The 17,842-nt window shown below is 40.2% G+C and overlaps 1 protein-coding gene across 1 annotated transcript in view; it reads right to left on the minus strand.

The window, feature by feature from the left end:
- Nucleotides 1-17,842, minus strand: part of KLHL14 (kelch like family member 14) — a 219,496-nt gene that overhangs the window by 108,558 nt on the left and 93,096 nt on the right. Inside the window, exon 3 of the mRNA XM_053715007.1 lies at nt 11,461-11,582. Coding sequence (XP_053570982.1) covers nt 11,461-11,582 — 122 coding nt within the window. The remainder of the gene's footprint in view (nt 1-11,460; nt 11,583-17,842) is intronic.

Genomic DNA, 17,842 nt, shown 5'->3' on the forward strand with positions numbered 1-17,842 from the left:
TGGACCAAGGGACAAACAAATTAAATGATTGTCTAAAAACCTTTGTAATTTGAAAGTAGAGTTCTAATAGTACAAGAAATATAGATAGCACACCTATAAATACTTAAAATAAAGAATGTAAGTCTGGTTAGTTGGAGAGATAGTCTATATAGTAGGTGCAGTGACTATACAAGTGATGACAAAAAGTCAAAGTAAGTCAACTTATTTCTAAACTTCAATAAAGGATATAGTCACTGTTCGATCTATAGATATATCCAAATAGAGTGGTACCAGTCAGTCTTCAATGTGTTCAATTCTTTATGTATATATGGAGCAGCTCTCATATTGGGAAAATGTTGCAAAAACTTCCCTTAAAAATCTAGGCCTCGATTCGATATACAGCGTCGCCCGCAGAAGCCGGCGACGCCAAAATTTGCGCAGGTTTGGTATCCTATATACGGCGTAACCTAGAAGTTACGCTCGTATATATTTCTGCCTTCGCCGTAGTTTTTTGGGCCATAGGCAGGTATACCAAACCCGTGCAGTTTGGTATCCAATATACAGCGTAAGGACTTACGTGGCGAAAATGGAGAAATCTTACTCCATTTTCACCTCGCCACAAAATGCAGCCGTAGTTAGCCTTACGCTGTCTATTGGAGCCCCGTAACTCCCTAAACTAGCTGCTAAATAAAACCTAACACCAAACGCATGCGCAATGTCTATCTACCTGTCAACCGCGATCCCCCGCCGCAATCCCTAATAAAGTATTTAACCCCTAAACCGCCGCTCCCGGACCAAGCCGCCACCTACATTAAAAGTATAACCCCCTAATGTGATCCCCCTACACCGTCGCCAGCTACATTACATACCCCCTAATATGAGGTCTTAACCCGCCGCCAGCTATATTAAACTACCCCCTAATGTGAGCCCCTTACACCGCCGCCAGCTACATTAAACTACCCCCTAATGTGAGCCCCTTACACCGCCGCCAGCTACATTAAACTACCCCCTAATGTGAGCCCCTTACACCGCCGCCAGCTACATTAAACTACCCCCTAATGTGAGCCCCTTACACCTCCGCCAGCTATATTAAACTACCCCCTAATGTGACCCCCTTACACCGCCGCCATCTACATTAAACTAATTCTTCCAAGCGGCATCTTCAATCTTCTTTCTTCGCTCCTCCGACGTGGAACATCCATCCGGCACGACGACTTCCCGACAAATGAGGTTCCTTTAAATTACGTCATCCAAGATGGAGTCCGTCGAATTCCGATTGGCTAATAGGATTCTATCAGCCAATCGGAATTAAGGTAGAAAAATCTGAAAAAGATTGAAGATGCCGCTTGGAAGAAAACTTCGCCCCGATGGAGGACCTCTTCTTTGCCGCTTGATTGAAGACATCGCCCGGATGGAAGACTTCTTCTCTGCCGCTTGATTGAAGACATAGCCCGGATCAGATGAAGAGTTCTGCCCGGCTGGGTGAAGACAAGGTAGGGAGATGTTCACGGGGGTAGTGTTAGGTTTATTTAAGGTGGGTTTGGGTGGGTTTTGAATAGGGGTATGTGGGTGGTGGGTTGTAATGTTGGGGGGTGGTATTGTGTTTTTTTTTTACAGGCAAAAGAGCTGATTTCTTTGGGGCATGCCCCGCAAAAAGCCCTTTTAAGGGCTGTTAAGGTAATAGAGCTGTTAACTTTTTTAATTTAGATTAGGGTAGGGAATTTTTTTATTTTGGGGGGCTTTGTTATTTTATTAGGGGGCTTAGAATAGGTGTAATTAGCTTAAAATTCTTGTAATCTTTTTTTATTTTTTGTAATTTAGTGTTTTTTTTTTGTAATTTAGTTTAGTTTATTTAATTGTATTTTAGTTTAGATATTTGTAGTTTATTTAATTTATTGATAGTGTAGGTGTATTTGTAACTTAGGTTAGGATTTATTTTACAGGTAAATTAGTAATTATTTTAACTAGGTAGCTATTAAATAGTTATTAACTATTTAATAGCTATTGTACCTAGTTAAAATAAATACCAAGTTACCTGTAAAATAAATATAAACCCTAAAATAGCTACAATGTAATTATTAATTACATTGTAGCTATCTTAGGGTTTATTTTATAGGTAAGTATTTAGATTTAAATAGGAATATTTTAATTAATAATATTAATTAGATTTATTTTAATAAGAATTTAGTTAGGAATGTTAGAGTTAGATAGGGTTATTATACTTAATATATATATATAATATAATAACGATATTAACTATATTAACCCTAATATAATTAGGGTTAATATAGTTAATATATATAATATAATAACTATATTAACTATATTAACCCTAATATAATTAGGGTTAATATAGCTGGCGGCGGGGTAGGAGCTCACATTAGGGGGTAGGTAATGTAGCTGACAGCGGTATAGGGGCTCACATTAGGGGGTAGTTAATGTAGGTGGCGGCGGTATAGGGGCTCACATTAGGGTGTAGGTAATGTAGCTGGCGGCGGTATAGGGGCTCACGTTAGGGGGTAGTTAATGTAGGTGGCGGCGGGGTAGGAACTCACATTAGGGGGTAGTTAATGTAGGTGGCTGCGGGGGCCGGGAGCGGCGGTTTAGGGGTTAATAACTTTATTAGGTGGCGGCGGGGTTCGGGAGCGGCGGTTTAGGGGTTAATGCATTTATTATTAGGAGAGTGAGGGGGCTAGCGGATAGAGCGTTAGACATGTTGGGCTATGTTTGGGAGGCGTGTTAGACAGTACGGATGATTTCATAACTTAGTCAGGTTTTGTAGGCGCCGGCAGTTTCTAAAGTGGCGTAAGTCACTGGCGACTACAGAAATTTGTACTTACGCAGATTTCTGGACATCGCTGGTTTATCCGACTTACGGCACTTTAGCATCTGACGGCGCCATATATTGGATAGCTCGAGTTGCGAGCTGAAACTACGGGCGGCGGGGGTTCCCTCGCTTGCGCCGCAAACTACGATCTTTATCGGATCGCGCCCCTAAATAGTACATAAACACACAAACATAGAGAGCGCATTCCACGATTCAAGGTGTAGTATTTCATATAATAGAAGGATTCACATAAAATTGCACTTACTTGAAATATGAAAACAGAATGTCCATATGTAAAAAGCTCCGGCTCCGGTCGCTGACACACTGTGTTCAGTCTAAACTTAAAACCATTATTTTCAAAGAATGGTTAGGAATGTTAGAGTTAGATAGGGTTATTATACTTAATATATATATATAATATAATAACGATATTAACTATATTAACCCTAATATAATTAGGGTTAATATAGTTAATATATATAATATAATAACTATATTAACTATATTAACCCTAATATAATTAGGGTTAATATAGCTGGCGGCGGGGTAGGAGCTCACATTAGGGGGTAGGTAATGTAGCTGACAGCGGTATAGGGGCTCACATTAGGGGGTAGTTAATGTAGGTGGCGGCGGTATAGGGGCTCACATTAGGGTGTAGGTAATGTAGCTGGCGGCGGTATAGGGGCTCACGTTAGGGGGTAGTTAATGTAGGTGGCGGCGGGGTAGGAACTCACATTAGGGGGTAGTTAATGTAGGTGGCTGCGGGGGCCGGGAGCGGCGGTTTAGGGGTTAATAACTTTATTAGGTGGCGGCGGGGTTCGGGAGCGGCGGTTTAGGGGTTAATGCATTTATTATTAGGAGAGTGAGGGGGCTAGCGGATAGAGCGTTAGACATGTTGGGCTATGTTTGGGAGGCGTGTTAGACAGTACGGATGATTTCATAACTTAGTCAGGTTTTGTAGGCGCCGGCAGTTTCTAAAGTGGCGTAAGTCACTGGCGACTACAGAAATTTGTACTTACGCAGATTTCTGGACATCGCTGGTTTATCCGACTTACGGCACTTTAGCATCTGACGGCGCCATATATTGGATAGCTCGAGTTGCGAGCTGAAACTACGGGCGGCGGGGGTTCCCTCGCTTGCGCCGCAAACTACGATCTTTATCGGATCGCGCCCCTAAATAGTACATAAACACACAAACATAGAGAGCGCATTCCACGATTCAAGGTGTAGTATTTCATATAATAGAAGGATTCACATAAAATTGCACTTACTTGAAATATGAAAACAGAATGTCCATATGTAAAAAGCTCCGGCTCCGGTCGCTGACACACTGTGTTCAGTCTAAACTTAAAACCATTATTTTCAAAGAATTCCATGTGCTTTTTTATGCAAACTAGCAAGCAATAAACAATTACCTTGCAACCTTTAACTTCTACTTGTAATATTGCGTAATGAGAGTGCTAATAGTTTTATGTTCTTAGTTGTGATGGAGGAATTGAATTGTACTCACTCTAGCAGGTTTATTTGTGTTTTTAAGACACAGTTTTGTGATCATTCATTCAAATGGTAGTTCCTCTGTATCTGGTTCTGTTTTATGTGACATCACGTCTATGTGCAAATAGTTGCTTTGTTTGCTACATGAGAATATATAAACTTTATTGGTAAGGTTTATTTGGTACTTGTTTATTTTCGCCACATTATTGGAAAAAAAAGTTGTGTGGCAGAGTTAAATGGATATTGAATTAGACAAGTGGCAGGGCTGGTAAGGGATCTAATGTGTATGTTTGTAACTTTGTATATTAAAATAGTATAGCACATAAAAAATCTACATGAGGAACCTCACTACTACATTTTCACCAATCAAATTTTGCCTCTGTGGCTCAAAATTAACATCACCTATGTAACTTCAGCCATAGTCAGCATGGCACATAAGTGTAAAAATAATAAGGTATAGCAAATGTATTGGTTTAGATTATTGCCTTTTCTGTGGTTAATTAGCAATATAAATGAACTCCTGCACATATATTCAGTTAGTAAAGAGACATACAAAAAGACCAGGAATCTTGGCCACATCTGGTGAAGAAAAAGTACCAAGCCTTTAATGTTAACAGGGACAGATTCTAACATAAAAAGCTGAAAATACAACCGTTAATATGGAACTACCAGAAAAAAAATTAAAGTCATTTTTTGATATAAATGGCCATAATTTCCCACTTAAGCAGAACACAGTCAATTCTCAGGTCTGTGTCCTTTCAGTTTAGATCTGTCTTTTAAATGAAATGCATTAAATGCACTGAAACTTTTCTTTTTTAAGAGACAGTCATCTGTCTTCACATTGCAGAAACCTATTCTCCATGACTGCAATACTACACAGAGTTACAAAAGGAAGGACAAAACCATAGATCGACTGACTGGCTTCAAGGATCAGTAAGTTAAGACTATAAATTAGGGAGTTCATAGGAAAAAAATCCATACCTTTTCAATACACGTGTATGTCTATACAACAGCTTCGATAGTATATTAAAATGGAATGGAAGACAGTATTGCTTTTATATGAAATTAAAAAGTACTTGATTACTGCCCTGAACAGCTAAAGTAGATTAAATGTTTATTGCTGGCCAACCAGATGTTGTCTATAAAGATATTAAGGAAGGCTGAATTAAGGGAGTATCTTTCTCATACACCAAGTTCTGTAAACAATGCTATTTTGTTGATACTATACATCACAAACAACTCCCACTTTACTGCGTTGTTTATACTGTTCAGCCAGCTGAGAGGGTAGATGTAATGATATAACATGATAAACATGTTTTGTGTTCGCACATGGATGAGTTTGTATATTTACAGGAAGTTAAAGATTTATTATTATTAGCTTTTATTTGTAGAGTTCAAACAAATTATGCAGTCATTTACAGGGGAATAGCCCATCTGGCAATATCAAAAAATGAAGTAGGGAAGACACAGGGATACTGAGTACTCTGTTCAAAAGTAAGCACAAGGTTTTATTTTAACCTATTAAGGGACAGATTACAAGTGGAGCGCTATATAACGCTCCCGCTCGAGCGTTAACTGCGCTAGAAGTAAGCTAACCCAACAAGTGCAAAAAGATGAACTTAAAATATCACGTGTGCATTTTGCGTGTTCCCCCATATAAGTCAATGAAGCAAAAAAGTGACAGAAAAACGTAATAATATTGCGTGCCCGTTCACGTATTCCATCATAGAAGTCCATGGAGCAAAAAAATAAAAAACTTAACATCCTAATTGCTCGCAAACCCTGATCACATATTCTCATGTGAGATAACCCGACATGAAACTTTTATGCAAGTTTCCAGTGGTCAACCCAAAGTACAGTAGAAATGAACAAAGTGTGAAAATAACTAGAAAGATTTAATTGTAATGAATATTTGAATAGCTAAAGATAACATAACATAGGAAATAAGATAAAAATGTAAACTAGGGGGGCGTGTCCAGGCAGCGACTCAGTGCAGTTGCACTCTTCTGTAGCTCTGGGCGAAAAGCCAATAATCTGCCGGTTTTTGACTTAATTTTACAGCATCTGACACTAGATCAAGATACAGCACGAACTTATACAAGACCTTATCGTTAGTTGCTGTGTTTATGATCCTGGAGGCGGAATTGAACGATTGAGGCCTGTAGCGGCGGCGATCTTACAGGCAGCGTTCCCCCCCCTGGATCCCAGGGGTGTCTAGCCAGAACTGGTTAATCCAAGTACCTACAGCATTGTTATCGCAATCAGCAAACTTTCTAACTAAGCATCGGCATACCGCTGTGGGCATTGTAATTATACAGTGAGTGCAGTCGCAGACATCTGCCGGCTATAATGGGAGTTAATGACCTTTCTGCAGCCTGGGGCCCTCGCTTAGCTAAGCTGGAAGCTCTGATGCAAGCACTCATAGATAAAGCCCCCTCGGAGCAGGACATACTGAACCTAATGGAGAGACTAGAAGTTTCTAAAATTGCTGAGCCGGTGCTACAACAACCTGTGATGGGTGAGCCAAATGTATATATAAAGCCTGGGGAAGACAAGCAGCATACTACGCTGCGGCGGGAACGCAGAGCAGAGGAAATGCCATACCAGAATCACTTACAAGAGACTGGCTTCTCACTAAACACGGGTCTGTTGCACAGGAGAAATAACACCACTTTATCTAAGATGGCGCCTGGAGCCACTTTGATCTATCCCCAGATGGAGAAACCGGACCTTGCATACCTGAAAGTTATTGCAAGTAGGCAGCGAAAGCCTCTTTTTACCTCTGGGATTGAAGTCCCCATGGAATTAGCTGGATTGCGGACAAGGGCTGCCGTGGAAGCCATGTGGTCTCTGGGGGAACCTGGAGATAGACGCATATTTGGGGACACTAAGCTCACCTACCTTTACCGCGGCTCCGGATTGTACTTTAGACAGTGTGCGGCCGGCGAGGGATCATGCCCTCTGGTACAGCCCTCCCGGGACTAAGAACTACCCCACATTATCCCCCGGCTCTATTGCTACCAATTACCTTAAATTGCAGAGGGGAGAAATGCAGTCCTGCCAATTTACCGGCTTTAGAGATGTTTATGCTCCATACGGCAAGCTGATTTACTCTGGGGGTGGATGATACTCCTCTATTGCACATTTATCAATAAACTTTGCTTGGGACTATCGTAAGGACTCAATTATAAGGTTTGCCGCCCTGTTTAGTTTAGTTATCACCGCTTGATTTGATGCTTTAAAATATTATATGTATGTCCGAAATATGTATGATTTGCTGAGTTACCATGTAGTTCCTGTACCGTTAACTCCATTATTACTCTCCGGAGGCCCTGGTCATGGGAGGCTGATTGTAGGCAGAGGGAGGCTAACGTTTTCTTAGGTTATAACTTTTGGGTTGCAGATGGCTTTAATGGTGGGCATATCAAACACACTGTATTACCTCACTCGCGGCCGGCGGCCGCGGTAGCAGGTGGGGGACATGTATATATTTTATAGTTGGGATATCGCCATTTGTCTGTTCATATATATTCCCAGCAGCCTTAACATCAAATTCTCCCTCTATGATTGCAATACACTATCTATTTATTTTGTTGGGCAACTGAACAATACCTTTGATACAGTATTATATCTAATCCACCTAAGTGATGTAGGGTTTTGACATTCCAAGACATAACTACTTTGCCTTTCTACTTCCATTAAAATGGCCTAGATAACCTTGTGGTGTAGCTCGCTCAAATGTCTCTAAGGATATATATATATTGTTTGATTGGCTGCACCTTGCTTTTTATACGGGAATACAATAGCTGTCGGTACATCTAATTACACAAATGACATCTTTTCTGGTTAGTTGTGTCTCTCGACACAAGTTCTTCTGTGTTGTTTTGTCTTTAATTTGTTGTGTTAAATCTTACCCTTGTATACCCCCAAAACTGTTTATAAGTATTTCTATATTAGATCCATGAGTGGTCTGAAGTGCTAATCTGGGGTTCAGAAGGAAGTACACGAACTAGACAATGTGTTATTAAATAATGGCCCCCATCTTTGAGTATAAATTGCAGATTGATATCACTATGTATTAATTGTCCCATGTTCTCTAGCATTTAATAGAGGGGTTTATCTTTATAATTAATTTACTCAACAACATATTGTATTATAATATTTCTGAGGTATGCTATGGTGTATACATTTTATGACGTGTACTTTTGTTTGTTATGAATAAAGCTTTTTTGAAAACTTAAAAAAAAATTAAAAAAAATGGAAACTAGGGGCAGGCACTTTCCCAGTAATGTAAGAAGAATGAAGTATGAAATGGCATCATTAAAACAATCTAGATAAACGTGCAGGAAGCTCCTTAAAATTGGAAGAAAAAAAGCCAAAACTAGACGAGAGAAGCCACAGTTTCCATCAAAAAAATACAAAATGATATCATATGGGTAAAATTTCCCACTTAGCAGTCACTTACTATGAATTACATTGGGTTCTCCTCTATAAAAAACTAGGATGAGAAAATCACAAACTACAAATTACTTTTTAGTACATCACTCAATTCTGGGTCAACTTAATTCACTTTAATTCACTAGATTTGATAATAAACTCTTGCAGGGTTTAGTATCTTAAAAACAAGATTTCTTTTTAATACCTAAAATTCAATATCTCTATACAATGTTCCTGCTGTTTTGCCTTATCAATAACCACATCCTAACATCAAACCTCTTTTACTGATAATGCATTCACCACTCTAATTCCCCATTTATGTTTTATGGTGTCATATTTGATTATGGTGTCATATTTGATTACCCAACACGATTAGCTGCTGACAACATCCTCTAAAGAATTTCTCCAAAAGCTGTCAGTCACAAACCATTAAAAACATCCAGTTCATAACCCATCATGTGTTGCCTTAAAGGGTCATGAAACCCAAATTTTTTTCTTTCATGATTTAGAAAGAGTATGTGATTTTAAACAACTTTCTAATTTACTTCTATTATCTAAATTGCTTCATTCTCTTGATATCCTCTGCTGAAAAGCATATCTAGATAGGCTCAGTAGTTGCTGATTGGTGGTTGCACATAGATGCCTCGTTTGATTGGCTCACCCATGTGCACGACTATTTCTTCAACGAAGAATATCTAAAGAATGAAGCAAATTAGATAATAGAAGTAAATTGGAAAGTTGTTTGAAATTGTATTCTCTAGCTGAATCATGAAAGAAAATTTTTGGGTTTAGTGTCCCTTTAACTACTATAACTGCCTGTCTGCTGGCCTTCTTACCAACCACAAGTCAGCCTCCACTCCTCATTGGCTGAATCAATCTATCAGTACCATCAATGACTCCATTTTCACTTCAGCATTAAAATGTAATCCACTATATCTGTTTTGCTGTGTGATCTGTGCTTCTTTACAAGATAACAATAATAAAAATCATCATCATCTTCATAATCACTCTCATCATGGTAAAAGGTGGATAGGAAGTTACTGTAAACATCTTACTGCAGAGAAATATGAGGGAGTTCACCAGTGCTCATATGTTTGGGAAGAGGAGAGACAAGCTGACCATGACTGATGTTGTGAATTGCACCACTTGCTGAACCAAGCCTAAGACATTAATCAAGGTTGCCCAACCCCCTTGAGCCAAGTCAGTAGTCACTGACAATGCTGAGTTTCAAAAGACTTGTGCTTAATATTGATAATGACACAAATGCATAAAATAAGTTCTGTTAAAATATTATTCCATATTAGTTAGCACATCTATGTTACGTTGTTTGCTAAATGGTTCTTTATAACTCGCTTCAAGTAAAATAAAATGTTTGGAAAGCATACACCTTTATTACATTATTATCTCAAGTTTCTTAAAACTGAGCTCATGAGAATTACCCATTAAAAACAATATGCTCTTCTGAATTTATAAAAGGTGATAATAAAAAAAATATTTTAATTTTATGAGTCTCAGCAATAATAATTGTAATCTCATGTTGATGCTAGAGGCTGACTTCTTCAAGTTCACAAGCAGAGACATAAGGAATATGAAACAGGCCTATCCGCTTTATAGGCAGAGCTGTCAACAATATTTCAGCCATACTTAAAGGCAAATTTAGTTCAAAATTTAAGTCACCAAGGATATTGAAAAGATAGGCAAAAACTTTTAGAAGCCAGACAAGAGTATATACATACACACACATACCCACAAACACACACATATACATACTTACAGACACACACAACCACCATATATATATACATACATACACATGCACACACATACCTACACACACACACACACACACACATACATACATACATACATACACAAACTTGTACATACATGAATACTACCCATACACATATACATACATACATATGCACAGACACACAAACCTACACACATAAACACGCATACATACACACAGACACATACACATAAATATACATGCACACAAACAGGCACAGACACACACACATATACATTCGCAAATACACACACTCACATACATACACACAAACATACACACGCACATACAAACACGCACAACCCCACACACACATATATACATGTACACACACATATACAGACATACATACGCACAGACACAAAAACACACACACACACATACATACATACACATACAGAAACAGACACACATATACAAACATAAAAACAAAACATACACACATACGCATACACATGCAAACAAAAAGAGAGAGACAGAACTAGAATTCTAGGGGGGCGATTTATCATCTGTCTGTCCGACATGATCCGCTCAGTGGATCATGTCCGACAGACATCGATGAATGCCGACAGCATACGCTGTCGGCATTTATCATTGCACAAGCAGTTCTTGGGAACTGCTTGTGCAATGTCGCCCCCTGCAGATTTACGGACAATTGGCCGCTAGCAGGGGGTGTCAATCAGCCCGATCGTATAGGATCGGGCGGATTGATGTCCGCAGCCTCAGAGCAGGTGGACCAGTTATGGAGCAGCGGTCTTCATAACTGCTGTTTCCGGCGATAATTCGGACCCCATGATGGCCCCATACCTTCTTGGCTTTCTGCCCTGCTTAAATAGAAGCCAATCAATATAAATATGCATTTGTAACAAACACAAAATCTAATTTACATGCACCAGAATAACTGCATGTAAAAAGCAAGTTAAAAACTTACTTGTCAGTATTTTCCAGGTCTTCTTTTCATCATCATAGTACTGTACCAGATTACTGGGCAACCGGTCTGGTCCTGGGGGCAATCCTCCAACTAATAACAGCATCTTCTTGTTGGATCGAATTCTTCACCCAAAACAGAAGAGAAGATGAATGAGCACTATAACACACATAGCCTGCTGCCTCCAAACAGTAATCTTTTTAATGTCCCCTTGCATCTCCCATAATCACATCACAATAAGTTTAAGGCAGGAGCTAAGCAGGAAAATGATCATAAAATCTCCACATCCTCACTAGAAAAAAAAAGAAAAATAAGCTTCTATTGTGTCATTTGTTTAAGATTGTCTACCGAATGACTTTCCCCCTCCCATTATCCCCTCTAAATCATCGCGCTATACAGCGCAGTATGCATGAAAAGCCCTGCGGTTGTGATAAGGTTAGGCATAAAAGTTACACATCAAAAATCATATTAGTCAAAATCATTATTATAAGTCATTTTATACCCAAAGAACCTTGAAAGAATGATAAAGGTTATATTCAAAAACTGTAGATGAATCTGTGATAAGTCTAAGATTTCCATCTGTGACATAATTAGCAGCAAGTTTAAATACAGAGGTACTTGTTGCCTAAATATTCTCTCTCAATACATTAAAACTGAGCCTGGGCTTTTTTTTTTACTTGATTCTTTCAAACTGTATAGTTGCTCCCCCTGTGCACCTGTGGCTACAGCAGTGACTAGCGAGCATGTGATGTTGCTAAGAGCATCCCCAGAGTGGGACCCTGCCAGTGCTTTCCACTGATCCAGCGGCAGAAACCTGCTCATCTGTGCAATAGTCACTTTAATTCCATCCTTCTGGTTTTTTTATATCTTCTCCCCTAAGGGGCGACTATTGAATAGTGTGACGACCCACCCACAGAGCACTGAAAATGCTCAGCTTTTAACAGTGACTGTGAATTCCCAATATGCCTCCATTTCAAAAGATCAAAATCAAATGGTAATTTAGTGACTTATCTGCCTTGCTGTGGCACACTGCTGCGTTATATTTGATAAATTAACCAAATCACATCCAAATAATATATGGTTGTCTTATTCAAACAAAGCAGGTTCGGTGCGGGTTTGATTGTGCAACATAAACATGAGGGTTATAATATGGATCTTAATGGGCACGCAGTCTGAAATAAACTTTACAATTTATTTTTACTATCAAATGTACCTCTTTCTCTTGGAATGCGTTATTAAAACGTAGCTCCTTTCCACTATAGCATACTTGGGTAGGCTCAAGAATGTACATCTCTTGGGTAATAGATAAATAACATTGTTACAAAGATTGTTGCAAACACTATCTTCCAAACAATGCTCAATACGTACTCGCTCCTGAGCTACAAAGTCTACCAAGACAAATTTGTTAATTTGATAATAGAAGTAAACTGGAAAATTGTACACTCTGGGGCCGATTTAATAATGTCTGTCCAACATGATACCCTATAGCGTATCATGTCCGACAGACATCGCTGAATGCGGACAGCATACGCTGTCGGCATTCAGCATTGCACAAGCAGTTCTGGTGAACTGCTTGTGCAATGCCTCCCCCTGCAGATTCGCGTCCAATCGGCCACTAGCAGGGGGTGTCAATCAACCGGATCGTATTCGTTCGGGTTTATTGTTGTACGCCGCTCAGAGGCGGTGGATCCAGTTAAGAAGCAGCGGTCTTAAGACCGCTGCTTCAACATTGCACAAGCATTTCACAAGAAATTCTTGTGCAAGGCTGCCCTCTGCACATTCGTCAATCATCCCGATCGTATCTGATTGGGATGCGTGCAGTCCACCACATAAAAGGCTAGGACTGCTGCTTCTTAACTTTTGTTTCCGCCAAGCCGGAAACTACGGGCAGATAAAGCAGTATCCACTGCTTATTAAATCCGGCCTCATGTGTTATTGCATTGTCTTTTTATTATGTGTTTGTATTGGTACAACATTCTGTATCATTTTACAGGAAGTCGTCTAGACTAGCAACTGTCCTATAATGCCAGGTCTCTTGCTTGGTGAAATGTAGGTCTAGCTCAACAGTGTTAATTTTTGCAGTCATTTGTAGCTAGCTTCCACTGCTATTTACACCACAACCCAGGCTCTCTGAGGTTTGGCTGAAATAATGGTGGTAGGAAGCAGCATCTGCTGCTTAATAAATCTACCCCATTGTCTTTTCTACTCTTTCTATTTGCCTTTCTACACTTTGATGCCTGGCTTCCTCGCTTTCTCTCTACAAATATACGTGCTCTAATACTGGGGGACTTCAACATCCCCATTGATAACCCATCTGCACCTGCTACCTCTAAAATTATTTCACTCACATCCTCCTAGGGTCTCTCACAATCCACCCTTTTCCCTACTCACCATGATGGACACTGTATTGGCCTGGTATTTTCCTACCTCTGCAAAATCAAATGGTGATTTAGTGACTTATCTGCCTTGCTGTGGCACACTGCTGCATTATATTTTATAAATTAACCAAATCACATCCAGAAAATGTATGGTGAGAGACAGGGTGTCAGGGCCGCCATCAGGGGGTGAATAGGGTGACTCCTGTCAGTGGCCCAGTGGGCCAGGGGGCCCCATGAGGCAAGCACAGCTATTATTAAAAAATATATATATTTTTTTTTTTACATTCTGGCAGACACCAGAGGGCGCTACAGCAGAGTGATATTGATGTCATTACAAGGAGTAAAGCATTAGCATTTGAGAGAATTTCTGAGTGTGCACTAAACCACTATGCACAGTGTGAGACAGACTTGGCACTTCAGTTTGTACAGTGTGTGCCAGAGTGAGGCGGCAGATCACTTTCATTTGCAGAGTATGTAGGACTTCAGTGTGGTAGTTGTGTGGTGGGGCCAGGGGGTCCATAAAAACAATTTTTTAGCAATATGCAGCAGAGTATTTATGATTATTTGACAATGCTTAAGAAAATCTATATTTAAAACCATGCAGAAATGTTTCCTCCTCAATACACAAGTAGGTAGGTGCCCTTTTGGCAGATATGATTTTTTTATGTATGTATGTATGTATGCATATATATATATATATATATATATATATATATATATATATATATATATATTACATTCCAGTTTACTGCCCCTTTATGCAAGGAATTTCCAGATGCTGGGAGGCATTTATCTAAGATTTTTACACCTGCATAAGAACATAATTTATGCTTACCTGATAGATTTGTTTCTCTTGTAGTGTATCCAGTCCACGGATCATCCATTACTTATGGAATATATTCTCCTTCCCAACAGAAAGTTGCAAGAGTCCACCCACAGCAAAGCTGCTATATAGCTCCTCCCCTAACTGCCATATTCAGTCATTCGACCGAAAACATGTAGAGAAAGGAAAAAACCATAGGGTGCAGTGGTGACTGTAGTTCAAATGAAAAAATTACCTGCCTTAAAGTGACAGGGCGGGCCGTGGACTGGATACACTACAAGAGAAACAAATCAGGTAAGCATAAATTATGTTTTCTCTTGTTAACCAGTATCCAGTCCACGGATCATCCATTACTTATGGAATACCAATACCAAAGCTAAAGTACACGGATGATGGGAGGGACAAGGCAGGTACTTAAACGGAAGTTACCACTGCCTGTAAGAAACCCTTTCTCCCAAAAATAGCCTCCGAAGAAGCAAGGTATCAAATTTGTTAAATTTGAAAAAGTATGAAGCGCAGACCAAGACTCCGTCTTGTAAATCTGTTCCACAGAAGCCACATTTAAAAAAGGCCCAAGTGAAAACCACAGCTCTAGTAGAATGAGCTGTAATCCCTTCAGGAGGCTGCTGTCCAGCAGTCTCATAAGCTAAATGAATTATGCTTTTTAACCAAAAAGACAGAGAGGCTGCCGAAGTCTTTTGACCTCTCCTCTGTCCAGAATAGACAACAAACAAGTTGAACGTTTGATGAAAACTGTAGTAGCTTGTAAGTAAAACTTTAAAGCACAAACCACGTCCAATATTGTGTAATAGACGTTCCTTCTTTGAGGAAGGATTAGGATACAAGCATGGAACAAATATCTCTTGAGTGATGTTCTTGTTAGATACCACCTTAGGAAAAAACCCAGGTTGGTACGCAGGACTACCTTATCTGTACGAAGGACTAGATAAGGAGAATCACATTGTAACACAGATAACTTGGAGACTCTACGAGTCGAGGAAATAGCTACCCAAAAGGAACTTTCCAAGATAAAGATTGATATCTATGGAACAAAAAAGGTTCAAACGGAACTTCTTGAAGAACCTTAAGAACCAGGTTTAAGCTCCATGGTGGAGCAACAGTTTTAAACACAGGCTTGGATCTAACCAAAGCCTGACCAAATGCCTGAACGTCTAGAATACCTGCCAGACGCTTGTGCAAAAAAATAGACAGAGTAAAAATCTGTCCCTTTTAAGGAATTAGCTGACAACCCTTTTCTCCAAAACATCTTGGAGAAAAGATAATATCCTGGGAATCCAAACTTTACTCCATGAATAACCCTTGGATTCATAACAATCAGATATTTACACCATATCTATGTTCAATTTTCCTAGAGACAGGCTTTCATGTCTGTATTAAGGTATCAATGGCTGACTCGGAGAAGCCATGCTTTGATAACATCAAGCGTTCAGTCTCCAGGCAGTCCATCTCAGATTGATTCTATTTAGAAGGTTGAAAGGACCCTGAGGTAGAGGGACCTGTCTCAGAAGCAGAGACCGTGATGGAAAGGATGACATGTCCACCAGATCTGCATACCAGGTCCTGCGTGGCTACGCAGGCGCTGTCAAAAACACCAAAGCCCTCTCCTGCTTGGTCTTGACCTCCGGAGGAAATCCCACTCCCCCGGAAGAAAAGTCTGACGACTTAGAAAATCCACCTCCCAGTTCTCAACACCTGGGATATGGATAGCTGATAGACAAGAGTGAGTCTCTGTCCAGTGAATTATTGTAAGACTTCTAACATCGCTAGGGAACTTCTGTTCCCCATTGATGGCTGATGTAAGCCACAGTCGTGTATATTGTCCGACTGAGTATGATGTACCTCAGAGTTGCTAACTGAGGCCAAGTCTGAAGAGCATGGAATATCACTCCCAGTTCCAGAATATTTATTAGAAGGAGGGTCTCCTCCTAAGTCCACTATCCCTGAGCCTTCAGGGAGTTCCAGACTGCATCCCAACCTAAAAGGCTGGCATCTATTGTAACAATTGTCCCATCTAACCTGCGGAATGTCATACCCTTGGACAGATGGACCTGATATAGTCACCAGAGAAGAGAATCTCTGGTCTCTTGGTCCAGGTTAAACAGGGGAACAAATCTGTGTAATCCCCGTTCCTCTGACTGAGCATGCATAGTTGCAGTGGTCTGAAATATAGACGTGCAAACGGTACTATGTCCCTTGCCGCTACCATTAAGCCGATTTCATTCATGTACTGAGCCACCGAAGGGCGCGGATGGGATGAAAAACACGGCAGAAATTTAGAAACTTTGACAACCTGGACTCCGTCAGGTAAATTTTCATTTCTACAGAATCTATCAGAGTCCCTAGGAGGGAAAACCTTGAGATTGGGGATAGAGAACTCTATCCTTGTTCACTTTCCACCCATGTGATCTCAGAAATGCCAGTACTATGTCCGTATGAGACTTGGCAATTTGGATGTTTGACGCCTGTATCAGGATGTCGTCTAAATAAGGGGCCACTTCTATGCCCCGCGGCCTAAGGACCGCCAAAGCGACCCCAGAACCTCCATAAAGATTCTTGGGGCTGTAGATATCCCAAAGGAAAGAGCTACAAACTGGTAATGCCTGTCTAGAAAGGCAAACCTGAAAAAACGAAGGTGATCTTTATGCATCCCAATGTGAGGATAAGCATCCTTCAAATCCATTGTAGTCCTCTATTGACTCTCCTGGATCATAGTTAAGATGGTACGAATAGTTTCCATCTGAAATGACGGAATTCTGAGGAATTTGTTTAAGATCTTTAGATCCAAAATAGGTCTGAAGGTTCCCTCACCTTGGGAACCACAAACAGATTTGAGTAAAAACTCTGTCCCTGTTCCTCTCTTGGAACTGGATGGATCTCGTACACAATGTAAGAATGCCTCCTTCTTTATCTGGTTTGCAGATAATTGTGAAAGGCGAAATCTCCCCTTTTTTTGGGGGGGGAATCTTTGAAATCCAGAAGATATCTCTGGGATATAAATTCCAATGCCTAGGGATCCTGGGCATCTCTTGCCCACGCCTGGGCGAAGAATGAAAGTCTGCCCCCTATAGGATCCGTTACCGGATAGGGGTCCGTTCCTTCATGCTGCCTTAGAGGTAGCAGCAGGCTCCTTGGCCTGCTTATCTTTGTTCCAGGTCCGATTGCC

This window comes from Bombina bombina, chromosome 5 (genome assembly GCF_027579735.1).
Source record: "Bombina bombina isolate aBomBom1 chromosome 5, aBomBom1.pri, whole genome shotgun sequence".
In the NCBI taxonomy this organism is placed as follows: domain Eukaryota; kingdom Metazoa; phylum Chordata; class Amphibia; order Anura; family Bombinatoridae; genus Bombina; species Bombina bombina.